General features: G+C 45.5%; 1 protein-coding gene across 6 annotated transcripts in view; it reads right to left on the reverse strand.

Annotated features, from left to right (window-relative positions):
• Positions 1–14,141, reverse strand: part of LOC105480735 (clathrin heavy chain like 1) — a 113,849-nt gene that overhangs the window by 25,960 nt on the left and 73,748 nt on the right. For all 6 annotated transcript variants that reach the window (XR_011613882.1, XM_071080008.1, XM_011739882.2 and 3 more), the window contains 4 exons: positions 12,339–12,484; positions 6,175–6,358; positions 4,788–4,980; positions 4,024–4,181 (listed from right to left, as the gene is read on the reverse strand). Coding sequence is in view for 5 of the 6 variants with exons in the window: in XM_071080008.1 (XP_070936109.1) it covers positions 4,024–4,181; positions 4,788–4,980; positions 6,175–6,358; positions 12,339–12,484 (681 nt within the window). In the remaining variant the exon portion in view is untranslated. The remainder of the gene's footprint in view (positions 1–4,023; positions 4,182–4,787; positions 4,981–6,174; positions 6,359–12,338; positions 12,485–14,141) is intronic.

Consider the following 14,141-nt stretch of genomic DNA (forward strand, 5'->3'; position numbering starts at 1 on the left):
GACACCTCTGCCTGCTTTTTTCCCACCTCGCTGGCCACTCTCCATCTCCCCATCTCCCTGCTGTGGGGCTTTGGGGTGCTCTGGTTTCTTTCGCCCATCCCCTCCCCAGCCCCACACCCCCACTGCCATGCTCTCCTACACGGGTGGCGGCTATGGGTGCTGCCTGTCCCTGGAGGCTGCCCATGCACATCTCCAGTCTGGGCTTCTCCTCTAAAACCTAACTCCTACTTCCAGCGGGACAGATTCACATGGCATCTACTAGAGGTCTGACTTGTCCAAATGAGTCCTGATGCCCCCAGGCAGTCCTCACACACTGTCCCCACATTGGTGAGTGTGACCCCCCACACCCCCAAACTTGACCCACCCTGTTTCTCTTCTCACACCCCTCTTGGCAGCACACACTGTTGGCTCTGCCTTCAACACACATCCAGAAGCTGACTACGCTTTGCACTTGCCTTGCTCACTTTATCTGCTGTCACTACCCCTTGTGACATCACTGCACCATCCTCCTCTACGCACTCCCTGCTCTACCCTTGTCCTTTGCTCTGTTTGTAGCATAGCAGCCAGAGGGGTTCTGCTGACCCCTATACCAGATCATTTTCCTCCTCTGCTCAAAATGTCCAGTCTCACCCAGAGCAGAAGCCAGAGTCCTCATTATGGCCCCTGAAGTCCTGACCCAAAGATCAACAGCTGCCTCTCCTATCGCTCCCCAAGCCTCTCTCGCTGGATGGCTGTGTTCCAGCCATGGGCTCCTGCACCCCACAATGCTCCTCACAGGACCCTTGCACTTGCCCTGCTGTCTTGTTCTAAGAGCTCCTCCCCGGAGGTGTACAGACTCAGCACCTACACAGGGGCCCTTTCTAAAACCAGAATGTCCACTGTCACACCCACACCGTTCCAACACTTCCTATCCCTGCCCCGCTTCACTTAGCTCCTTATACTCACCATGTAAAAGACCACAGTATTTTTAAGAATCTTACGATCCATGGGGCAGAAATCTGATTACTATTTTCCCTGCTCCATCCATAGCCCCTACCCTGGCACACAGCTGATATTTAATAAAAGGTGATGAATGCATAAATTAAGTATTCTATCAAAGGGGTAACCATGTAAGACTTGTTACTGCCAATTTACAGGAAACACAGAGAAAATGAGTTAAATGACATTATGTAGGTGCCGTCAGCTGATGCCAGACTGTGGGAAACGTATACAAACCAGGCGATGGGCTGGATCTGGCCCCCAGGCTGAAGGTCACTGGCCCCTGTCTCAGGGGACAGCAGAAGGCAGAGAGCTTGCCAGGCCTGGGGCCACTATGAACACAGGTAAAGAGCCAGGTGCACCTCTGCCCCACCCAGCCAGCCCTATATGAGGGAGCTTCTGCTCTGGCCCGCAATGCCTCTGACTCAGGAGAATCCGGTTACTAAGCCAGAGGGGGATTGGGGACAAGGCTTTGTTTTCTATTATTTTAACTACTTTTTGGATTATAAGGGCAATTTCTAAAGTTGCACGATCACTGATTAAAAAAAAAAAAAAACGGCCGGGCGCGGTGGCTCAAGCCTGTAATCCCAGCACTTTGGGAGGCCGAGGCGGGTGGATCACGAGGTCAGGAGATCGAGACTATCCTGGCTAACATGGTGAAACCCCGTCTCTACTAAAAATACAAAAAACTAGCCGGGCGTGGTGGCGGGCGCCTGTAGTCTCAGCTACTTGGGAGGCTGAGGCGGGAGAATGGCGTGAACCCGGGAGGCGGAGCTTGCAGTGAGCCGAGATCACGCCACTGCACTCCAGCCTGGGAGACACAGCGAGACTCAGTCTCAAAAAAAAAAAAAAAAAAACTTTGCAAACACAGGCAAGTAAAAGAAAAGTAATATGATATTGCCAATTCCAAATCCCAGAGTTGTTCACTGTCCTCATTTGTATTATACTCCATTGATGGATGTTGTTATTTAACTATTTTTTGGCCGGGCGCAGTGGCTCATGCCTATAATCCCAGCACTTTGGGAGGCTGAGGCAGGCAGACGGTTTGAGCACAGGAGTTCGAGACCAGCCTGGGCAACATGGTGAAACCCCATCTCTATCACAAATACAAAAATTAGCTGGGAGTGGTAGCGTGCATCTGTGGTCCCAGCTGCTCAGGGAGGCTGAGGTGGGAGGATGGCTTGAGCTCAGGAGGTTGAGGATGCAGTCAGCTGAGATGGTGCCACTGCACTCCAGCCTGGGTGACAGAGGAGACCCTGTTTCAAAACAAAACAAAAGTACTATTTCCTTTTGCCAGACATTGGCTTTTAATTTTTATTTGCATAATCATGCTGCAATGATTAAATATTTATAGATAAAGCTATGTGGATCTTTTCTACTTTCTTGGGATAGATTTTTACATCTAGACTTACTAGGTCCATGTTTAGAAATAATAAAACTCTACAGGTATATTTCAAATATTTATGTATTAGCTGAACTGATATTTTCCTTTATGCTTTCTTCCACTGCTTACATGCTTAAAAATTCCTTTCTCATGCAAAAATTCAAATACCTATTAAAAAAATTTTAAGTAAAGCTCAATTTTTACCTTTTATTCTTTCATCTGGAATTTTACTTGGTTACAGAATTACATGATGAACTTTTAATACCTTTCAAAACTTTAACCTAATTTCCAACCTTTTTTTTTTTTTTTTTTTTTTTTTTTGACACAGGGTTCTCACTCTGTCACCCAGGTTGGAGTGCAGTGGCATGATTACAGCTCATTGCAGCCTTGACTTCCCCAGGCTCCAGTGATTCTCCCATCTCAGCCTCCCAAATAGCTGGGACTATAGGATGTGCCACAATGCCTAGTTAATTTTTGTATTTTTGGTAGAGAAGGGGTTCCTCCATTTTGCCTGGGCTGGTCTTGAACTCCTGACCTCAAGTGAGCCACCTGCCTTGGCCTCCCAAAGTGCTGGGATTACAGGCCCTTCACCCCTTTGTTTTCTTCTTGTTTGTTTGTATTTTAAAGACAGGGTCTCGCTCTGTTGCCTAGGCTGGAGGGCAGTGCCCCGATCACAGCTCACTGCAGCCTTGACCTCCTGGGCTCAAGTGATCTTCCCACTTCGGCCTTCCAAGTAGCTGTGACTACAAGTGCATGCCACACGCTTGGCTAATATTTTTTAGTTTTTTGTAGAGATGGGGGTCTCACTATGTTGTCCAGGCTGGTCTTGAACTTCTGGGCTCAAGTGATCTTCCCACCTCTATCTCCCAGAGTTGGGATTACAGGTGTGACCCACTGGGCCCAGCCCCAACAACTACTTGGAACTCATTTTGAAATAGAAAGCTCAAAGTTCATTTTGTTGTTATTTTTTTTTTCTTTTCCCTGTTTAGAGATGGGGGTCTCATTGTGTTGCCCAGGTTGGTCTTGAACTCCCGTGCCCAAGCAATCCTCCCACCTCAGCCTCCCAAAGTGCTGGGATTACAGGCATGAGCCACTGCACCCAGCCCACTTCGTTGTTATTCATTTCAATAAATTGTGTGCATTCCTCCAAAAAGAGTGTACTTGTAATTAATATAGAGTTATAATACTTTCCATTATCTCTTCATGTCTCTTTATCACATTTTCCAGGGGTAACATTTTATCTACATGGCAGACTCCACAATTATTTAAGTTTTATTTACGGTTAAGGTTTAAACGTTTTGGCTTTATTCCTATTAAAAAAGGAACGTTTTCTTCCCCATTATGTTATCTGATTATTGGTGACATAAGCTATTAATTTTCTTTTTCTTTTCTTTTTTTTTCGAGACGGAGTCTCGCTTTGTCACCCAGGCTGGAGTGTAGTGGTGCTATCTCGGCTCACTGCAACCTCCACCTCCTGGGTTCAAGCGATTCTCCTGCCTCAGCCTACAGGCATGTGCCACCAGGCCTGGATAATTTTGGTATTTTTAGTAGAGACGGGGTTTTGCTGTGTTGACCAGGTTGGTTGCAAATTCCTGACTTCAGGAGCCCCCCTGGGGGCTGTGCACTGCCAGTCAGATTTAGGCCCAGGGGGCGTGGCCTACCTGCTGGATGTGGGCATTGTTGGGTCCATTAATAAAATCTTCTAGCTCAGAAAGACGGCTGGTTTTAGCCAAGGCAAATATAAGTTCAGTCTCTATATAGGACTCACGGCCCTTTTTCCTGGCCATCTGCAGAAATTTAACTAGATCCTCCCAGTTGTCTAAGGACAGAAAACAAAGATAGGTTAAACCAGAGCTGATAATTTTAAACAAGGGCTCAATTCCTCCCATTCTGTCCTCAGCCAGACACATTTACTCTCTCGTTAGGTCTCCCTGGGAACTCAGACTCCAGATAATGTCTAGGAGGTCTTGATTATGCTCACTAAGCAGATCCGTAGCTCAGAAGGAAGGGAGGGGCAGAGCCACACTCAGGCCACCTCCCTGAGAAAAGACTTTGCCAGGAGACAGAATGCTTGTTCTGGACATCAGAGAGGTGGGTGCCACAATCAACTTGAAACACCAGAAGATCCCTGGGAATCTGTGGGCCTGTCACTGACTTTAAAATTACTACAGTGGCGATATCGAGATATCTAGTGTGCTTAAATGACCTCATCTTATAAAGGAGGGCAACAGTCAACTAAAGAGCCAGTATTAATAACAGAGTAACGTTTATCTCAGACTCTTGTGGGAAACTTTCATGTAGATGTGCCCTCTGATATCTCTGGATACATTATACGTACAGATTTGTGAGAATCTCTTCAACTTCTTGCTTCAGCCAGGTTTTGCATCAGTGAGACGCAGAGCCCCAGGGAGGGGGATTCACTTACTGCTCCTGCTGGCTGCCTGAACAACTTCCAGGTAAGAGGAAGGGTTGTCCCCTCTGATATAGGAGTCGATGGCTTCCTTCACCAAGTCTTTCTGGAGCTGGGCTTGGGCCAGCTGACTCCACACCGCAGGCTCACTGCACCTCTCCGCAAACTCATACGCCCGGTCCAGGTTTCCAATGTGCTCGATCAGGACCTAGGGGTTATGAGAGGACTTCCACTCTCTGCAACACCTAGTCAGCTCCAAAAGACAGACACATTTTTGTTTGCTTCCCTGTTCTGCCTAAAGCTTCATGACCATTTCAATTCTGTTGGAAGCAATCAGGTACTAAGCATTTCTCAGATGGACAGGTTGAGGGGAGAGACAAGAGCCATTATATGAGAAGGCGGATGCCGAACAAAGAAGAGACACTCCAACAGAGGCACAGAGATGGAGATATCCAGGTTAAGCTTTCTGGGCCGGGTGTAGGACATGGGACTTGCTCCTGACCTTGGGAGGAAAGACAGTGCAACAGAGCACAGAAACTGTAGAACAGTTCACGAGAATTGCTGTGGGGAATAAGATTGCTCACCAGGCAGAAACAGGCTTGCTGAGCAGCCTGGCAGACTGCGTGGCAGTGAGGGCCACCACTATATAGTAGTGGAGGTGGTGGCAGCATCAGCCGCCCCCTAATACGATGAGCCGGTCTGTCTCAAAGCAAGGCCAGAGCCCATGAGGGGGCACAAAAGAAGGGCTCCTGGATTGGGGGTTTCACAGCAGGTACAGAAACAAGGTAAAGGAAGAGGCAAGAACATAAAGATAATTGGTAGGAGAGCAGTTCAGAAGATGTCCTGTGGTTTACAACTGATTTGGAAATAAAACCAGAAAAGGCTCATAGACTGGGAAGAAAGGGCTGCAGTTTAAAGAAGAAGAGTTCTTGGGGAGGCGGAGGGGCAGGCAGGGAGGGCTGGAGGGCCTGCTCTGGGAACCCGACCTTGGATCCTGAAAAGCTCCTGCTGAGGAGATGGGGGAATGGGGAGTATGAGGGTGAGCAGCATGGTGCAGAGGGCTGGAATGGTTGTCATTGAGGGTAAGGTGTGAGTGCCTCTGAAAATCAAACGTTTGTGTCACCAGGGCTGACCGATGACATTGGGTCGGTACCCAAGTCCAGGGGAGTGATCGGGAAGGGGCAGACTAACAGCCAATGGAAGGAGCACCCGCAGAGAAGGTCAAGACAAGGGGCCAGCAGGCTGGGAAGATGGGTTGCTGGTGAGGAGCAGAGAAGAGCACAAAGAGATGCACTAGACAACCAGAGCATCTGACACCCTTGGAATGGACAAGGGCTTGCAGGGCGCACTCATGGTGTGGCAGAGGGTGCTAGGTCCAACATGCTTGCACTCAGCAGTCCACCTGGATTGCTGAAGCATTCATATCAAACTTGTGGAAGACGGCGAAGGCCTCCTCATACAGCGCGCTGCTGACAGCGATGCTCGCAATGTCCGGTGCGTCATAGTTGTCCAGGCGGCTGATGTACTCCATGACCCGTGTGCGGTCTGCTTTGATGGCAGTCAGGATCAGCAGATTCTGCAGATTCCTGAGGAAAGAGGGTGGTCAGCATGGCATCCCAGGAAGGAAGGCTGCATAAACCATTTTTCGGAAGGTCAGGCATCCCCAGACCCCCAGTTTTTTAAAAAACTAATTAATATACACATACATAACTGATAAGCAAATATAACAGAGTATTTGTGAAGTAGTTGAGATCTAAAAAGAAACAATATAGCAAAGTCTTAGGAAAGCACAGGTAAGAGAATCAGAACGTGCCAATCAAATCACTGGGAGGGTTGCTGTGCCTTTTCAGAGCCCAGCCTCTGGCTCCTGCTGTAGAAGTACCTATTTTCCTACCTGTGCTTTCTTTGTGATTCATTATAGCTTTATCACATCTACTGTATTTCTAAGCAATATAGGCAGCTTTGCATTTTTTTTAACTTTTAAAAAATTTTGAGACGGGTCTTGCTATGTTGCCCAGGCTGGTCTCAAACTCCTGGCCTCAAGTGATCATCCCACCTTGCCCCCTCAAAGTGCTGGGATTACAGGTGTGAGCCACCACACTGGGTTGCTTTGCATTTCTTGAACTTTACTTTGCTTTAATTATAGTAGATGAAATTTTGCAAAATTTTTATATAATTCAAAAATGTGGAAAACAAAATCAATGTAACACACCACATATCAAGAATCTAAAAAAGAAATACTACATCATTATCGAATGATTCAGAAAAAGCATCTGATAAAATCTAACACCTATTAATGAGAAAAACTATCAACTAGAAATAGAAGGAAACTTCCTCAATCTGAGAAAGTACATTGACAAAAAGCCCACTGCTAACATCATAAGTAACAGGGTCTGGACCCTTTCCCCGAGGATCAGGAACAAGACAGGGATGTCCACTCTCAACACTTCTATCTGTGCTGGAGGTTCTGGTTAAGGCATTTAGGCAACAAGAGAAACAAAAAGTTTCTTTTCTATAATGAATCACAAAGAAAGCACAGGTAGCACCAGATTAGGAAGAAACAAAACTATTCCCGGTGGCTCAGGCCTGTAATCCCAGCACTTTGGGAGGCTGAGACGGGCGGATCACGAGGTCAGGAGATCGAGACCATCTCGGCTAACACGGTGAAACCCCGTCTCTACTAAAAACATAAAAAATTAGCCGGGCGTGGTAGCGGGCGCCTGTAGTCCCAGCTACTCGGGAGGTTGAGGCAGGAGAATGGCATGAACCCGGGAGGCAGAGCTTGCAGTGAGCCGAGATCACGCCACTGCACTCCAGCCTGGGCGACAGAGCAAGACTCTGTCTCAAACAAAAAAAACCAAAACAAAACTAAACTAAACTAAACTGTCCCAATTTGCAGCCAACATGATTGATTAAAAAACTCAAGAAATCTACAAAAAAAAAAAAAAATCCTGTAATAAATGAGTTTAGCAAGGTTGTAGAATACAAGGTCAACATACAAAAATCAGTTGTATTTCTATATACTGACAATGTTTTTCAATGAACAACTGTAAACAAAAAAATCTATTTAAAATACTTCCAAAAATATGAAATAAGTATAAATCTAATAAAATCTACATATGACCTATATGCCAAAAAACTATAAATTGCTGATGAAAAAAATCAAAGATCTAAATAAATGGAGACATATCACTTTCATAGAATCAACATAGTAAAGATATCAATTCTCCCTAAATTGGTCCACAGATTTCATGCAATTCCAGTTCCAGTAGATTTTCTTGTACATATAGACAAGCTAATTCTGAAATTTATATAGATAGGCAGAGAAATTAGAATAGCTAAAACAATTCTGGAAAAGAATAAAGTTGAGCCCAGGCATAGTGGCTGACACCTATAATCCCAGCACTTTGGGAGGCCAAGGTGGGAAGACTGCTTGAGCCTAAGGGTTTGAGACTAGCCTGCGCAATATGGCAAGACCCTGTCTCTACCAAAAAAAAAAAAAAAAAAAAAATTAGCCAGGTCTGGTGGTGCACACCTGCAGCTGCTCAGGAGGCTGAGATGGGAGGATTGCTTGAGCCTAGGAGGTTGGGGCTGCAGTGAGCCATGTTCATGCCACTGTACTCCAGCCTTGGTGACAGAGGGAGACCCTATTTAAAAAAAAGAAAGAAAGAAAGAAAAAAGGAATAAAGGTGGAAGAATTACACTACCTGGTCAATTGATTTTTGACAGAGATGCAAAAGCAATTCCATGGAGAAAGAGTATTTTTAACAAATAATGCTGGAATAAACTGGACATTCATATGCAAAAAGATGAATCTCACCCTAAACTTCACACTTTATTGGATAATGAATCTAAATATAAAATGAAAAAATATGAAACTTTTAGAAGGAAATAACAGAAAATCTCTGTGACCTAGGAGTATTCACAGAGTTCTTAACACCAAAGCACAATCCATAAAAGAAAAATTTATGAATTGGACTTTATCAAAATTATAACTTGTGTTCTGTTAATGACACTATTAAGAAAATAAAAGAAAATCTACAGAATGAGAAAAAATATGGAAATCACATATCCAAAAAAGGACTTGTATCCAGAATATACAAAGAACTCTGAAAACGCAACAAAAAAAACCAAACAACCCAATTGAAAAACAGGCAACAGATTTCAACAGACATTTCACCAAAGAAGATCTACGGATGGTAACTAAGCACATAAAAAGTTGTTCATCATCATTAGCCATTAGGGCAATGCAAGTTGAAACCACAATGGCATACTGCTATACATTTATGAGACTGGCTAAGATAAAAAATACCAACATACCAAGTGCTGGTAAAGATGAAGAGTAACTGGAACTCTCACATATTGCTGGTGGGAATGCAAAATGACACAGACTTTTTGGAAAACAACAGGCAGTTTCTTAAACAGTACATATACCATGTGCTTGGGTAGGTTTAAACACAAATCTGGACACAAATGTTCACAGCACATGTATTCATAATCACCTCAAACTGAAAACCACCCAAACATACTTTGATGGGTGAAGAGATAAACTGTGGTACATCTGTACAACAGAATAAGATTCAGTGATAAAAAAGAATGTAAGGCTAATGCACTCACCAACTTGGATGAATCTCAAAGGCATCATCATGCTGGGTGAAAGAAGCCTGTCACAAAGGAGTCTACACCATGTGATTCCATTTACAAGACCTTCTTGAAAATGCAAAACTAGTGTGGCCGGTGGTAGCCAGGTTTGGGGGAATGTATACTATACAGGGTAGCTAGCACAAGGGAATGTTATAGGGTGATGGAATTGTTTGTATCCCGACTGTGGTGATTCTACAAATCTACACATGTGTTAAAATTCCTAGCACTGCATTCCCCATCCCCTTCCAGAAGGTCATTTTTACTGTATGGTGATTTTTACAAAAAAGAATTTTAAAGTTAGGTGCTAACAGTCATCCATACAGTGTTCATTTCTAGGGCTATCTGGTATTCAACTGTACAACTGTACTACAACCTACTTATTGATGGTTATCTGGATCGCTCTTAGAGCTTTGCTATTGGAAACGGTGCTGCCTTGAGTATCCCTGCACACATCTCCTCATACAAATGAGCTGAGATCCTTTAGGGCTCATAAGGAAGAGAGGAAATTGCTGGCTGTGTGCATCTTTTTCACCAAACTGTTTTCCAAATGTAACGCACATTCCCAGCAGGGGCACATAAGAGACCCAGCTGCTCAACATCCTCATCAGCACTGATTAGGAGAGTGGGGTTCCTGCTGCTCTGGCAGGAGTAACAAAGCATCAGATGGTGCACCACGGCCTCACTCTGTGCCTCCTTCGTGGCTGATGAGGCTGAATTCTTGCCTTAGGTTCACAGGCTGTCCTTCCTCTCACCAGAGGGCCTGTTTAAGTGCTCTGCTTGGTTTCTCATTGGGTTGCTTGTTTTTTTCTTTTATTACATCTTTTCCCTACTAATTTTTTTGTTGGTTGTGTTGCAAATATCTTCTCCCCATTTGTAGCTTCTCATTTGTCCATCTTCTTTATGATAAAATGCTTAAGTTTAATACAGTCTTACTGGTTTTTCACTAAAGGTTTATGGTTTCTGTGACTGGTTTAAGAATTTATTAGGTCATAAATATATTCTTCCAAGTACATACTCTAAAAATAATATATTTTGCTTTTTTTTTTTTTCTTTTTGAGGCGGAGTCTCGCTCTGTCACCCCGGCTGGAGGGTAGTGGCAACATCTCAGCTCACTGCAACCTCCACCTCCCAGGCTCAAGCAATTCTCCTGTCTCAGCCTCCCAAGTAGCTGGGATTACAGGTACCTGCCATCATGCCTGGCTAAATTTTTGTTATTTTTAGTAGAGACAGGGTTTCACCCATGCTGGCCAGGCTGGTCTCGAACTCCTGACCTCAAGTGATCTACCAGCCTTGGCCTCCCAAAGTGCTGGGATTACAGGTGTGAGCCACTAGGCCCAGCCAAGGCTATTTTTACCTACACATAAAACTGTCTGGTAAAATCGTCACAGGAAGAGCATAAACTTGAGGTTACCTGCATGTTGGAGAAGCAAGTGTTTAAGAAGACAGCAGAGCCACAGCCACCTGTAAGTGCCTGGAAGTACCCACAAGCTAACAACTATCAAAGGAGGTTGATCAGACAGCAAAACAGAATATCCTACCCACCTCAGGCACCTTAATCCTGGCATCCTGTCATTAGTCAGGGTTTATGATTCCATTAAAATATAATTTCACATTCCATATACCATTATCATATAGCATCTCCAAGTTTAAAAAAACACACACAAATTCCTCTCTATAATACTACAGCCCTTGATAGCCTTTCTGGCCTATAAAATAGATCTCATAATTAAATCTTTATAGCTGCACTTATGATGTGAGTAGATTAAAATCTGACACAGAATCTCTGATGGTGAATTTTGAAGTGGAGAGGAACCCAAGGTGGCTGGCCCATGCGGAAGCACACACTCTTACCTCTATGGTGCCTGCCCATGCAAAAGCAGCACGCACTCCCACCTTTACAGTGCCGGTCCATGTGGAAGCACACACTCCCACCTCTACAGTCCCAGTCCATGTGGAAGCACACACTCCCACCTCTACAGTCCCAGTCCATGTGGAAGCACGCACTCCCACCTCTACAGTGCCGGTCCATGTGGAAGCACGCACTCCCACCTCTACAGTGCCGGTCCATGTGGAAGCACGCACTCCCACCTCTACAGTGCCTGCCCATGCAAAAGCAGCACGCACTCCCACCTCTACAGTGCCTGCCCATGCAAAAGCAGCACGTACTCCCACCTCTACAGTGCCGGTCCATGTGGAAGCATGCACTCCCACCTCTACAGTGCCGGTCCATGTGGAAGCACGCACTCCCACCTCTACAGTGCCTGCCCATGCAAAAGCAGCACGCACTCCCACCTCTACAGTGCCTGCCCATGCAAAAGCAGCACGCACTCCCACCTCTACAGTGCCGGTCCATGTGGAAGCACGCACTCCCACCTCTACAGTGCCGGTCCAGTGGAAGCACGCACTCCCACCTCTATAGTGCCGGTCCATGTGGAAGCACACACTCCCACCTCTATGATGCCAGCCTGTGCTGCTGTCCCTGCCACAGCTTCTGCTCATCTGGCTTCTACATTATACTTCTGGCAAGTCTTCCCTGATACATGCCCAGATCTGGTTCTCCTGCCACCTTTCTCCAAGCTTTGTTCACTATGATTTGAAGAGTTCAACACATCCTTAGGCCACATGAGACCTTCATAAAATGCCAGCTCCCCTTCTCTGAGCATTGTGTTAAAGGACAGTGTGGGCCAGAGCAGTAAGAGGAGTGCAGCCTCCTGGAAAACGTGAAACTGAGGCTGGGCTCTGAGACAGGCAGGAGCTAATAAGGGAAGGACTACATTGAGATAGAAGAGGTGGTAGGAAGATTGGCATGTCTGGGGAGCAGCCAGTGGGCAGGCTGGATGGGTAAAGTGGTACGAGATTGTAACAGAAGTAACAGTTGTTTGAATCTGCCTGTGTCCATAGCTACCCCTGGCAAAGCCTCACCTGTGCTCACTGAAGACAGAGTTATCCAGAACTATCTTCTCCAGCAGTTCAATCAGTTCATTAGGCAGGTCGGCTGTCATAAAGGCTTTGACAGTGACCGAAATCTCTTCAGGATCCCGTGTTTCTGACAATGCTGTCTGTACTACCTGGTTTTAAAAAGCATTTGAAAGAACTTGATTAGTCAATTCAAGACTGAATCTTTGAAGCTAAACAGAAGGGAAGGACTCCTCCAAGATGGTGTGGAACAGACAGAGAAAATGGGAGACTTCTTAAGGTAACAAAGGAAGGGTTTTCAAAGTCAATTTCAGGAAATTCTCAGTTTGCTCTATTTTGACAATTAGTTTTTCTCTCATATCAAATGAGCTACAGACTCTTACTCTGCTCCAATGACCAGTGCACTAGGCATTTTGAAATGAATGTCTCCTTTTAGATTTGTCTTTTAAAGCCACTAATAGCAAATATGGCTCCACTTCTCTATTGAAGACACTGCAGGGGCTTCCAGCAGCCTCTTACGAGCAAAGAGCACTGCCACTGCTGTGGCACAGTCCATAGCCAGAGCTGTGGAGTCAGGTGCCTTCACACCGGATGCCACTCAGAACCACAAGCTGAAGGAAAGACCAACAAAAGACTGGCTGTGGCACCCCTCATCCAATTATAGGGGTGTCACATACAAAAACACTTACAAATAGGGTGGAAAGACAGTTTTCCAAAGAGTACATTTCCCACGTGACAGCAGTTTGGAATGCCAGCACTGCTCTCTTTGCACTTTGGACCAGGCACCTTCAGTGACTTCGAGGATCTAATATTTTTGCCAAGTTTCTGGTTCTCCTCAGGGGTGGTCAACAGCCGTGTATCAATGAGAGGGAAGAGACAGCTCTGGACGGTCTTTCATGGCTAACACAGCCCACTGACCATGAACTTTTACATAGCAATCTTGAGGGGCCTTAAAGGAACGTAGGGTCAAGGTCAGTCCAGTCCACCTTTCTGGTGGTCTTTGTGAACTCAATGGTACCATAAGATGCAAAAGTTCTACCTCTGTGGAGTTTGTAATATCCACAAAAAGGAGGCTGAAGAGTTTGAGAACAGGAGCTCTCCCAGCAGCTGAGGAACCAAAAGGGTATGCCTGAGGGAAAGGGGGCACCAGGACACAGCACAAGTCCATCCAAAGGAGAAGGTACACTTCCTAAAGTGACATCTGTCAGTTCTTGAAAAACTTGGAGGCCGGGTGTAGTGGCTCACGCGTAATTCCAGCACTTTGGGAGACCGAGGCAGGCGGATCACCTGAGGTCAAGAGTCCGAGACCAGCCTGGACAACATAGTTAAACCCCATCTCTACTAAAAGTACAAAAATTTGCCGGGCGTGGTGGCAGGTCCCTGTAATCCCAGCTACTCAGCAGGCTGAGGCAGGAGAATCGCTTGAACCTGGGAGGCGGAGGTTGCAGTGAGCCGAGATCGTGCCATTGCACTCCAGCCTGGGTAACGAGCAAAACTCTATCTCATAAAAAGAAAAAAAAAAAAAAAAGAAAGAAAACCTTGGAGCAACTTAAGTAAATATAGACAGGTTGTTTTAAGGGCAAAAATAAATTTCTACCATCTGTTTGAGTCAATACAGGATGCCCCACCTAAGGTTGCCTCAGGACACTGCTCTCAGTAAACATTTCATAATGAGGTTCCACTCCAGATACTAAAAGCAGCCTCCCTCTGTTATTATGTGCTCTGGATTAGAGGAGCATTGCAGTTGAATTTCCCACCGGGAGGTGGCTACAGATATTCAATTACAGCAGCGATAACGAAAGACCAGCA

This window comes from Macaca nemestrina, chromosome 15 (assembly GCF_043159975.1).
Source record: "Macaca nemestrina isolate mMacNem1 chromosome 15, mMacNem.hap1, whole genome shotgun sequence".
Taxonomy (NCBI): Eukaryota; Metazoa; Chordata; class Mammalia; order Primates; family Cercopithecidae; genus Macaca; species Macaca nemestrina.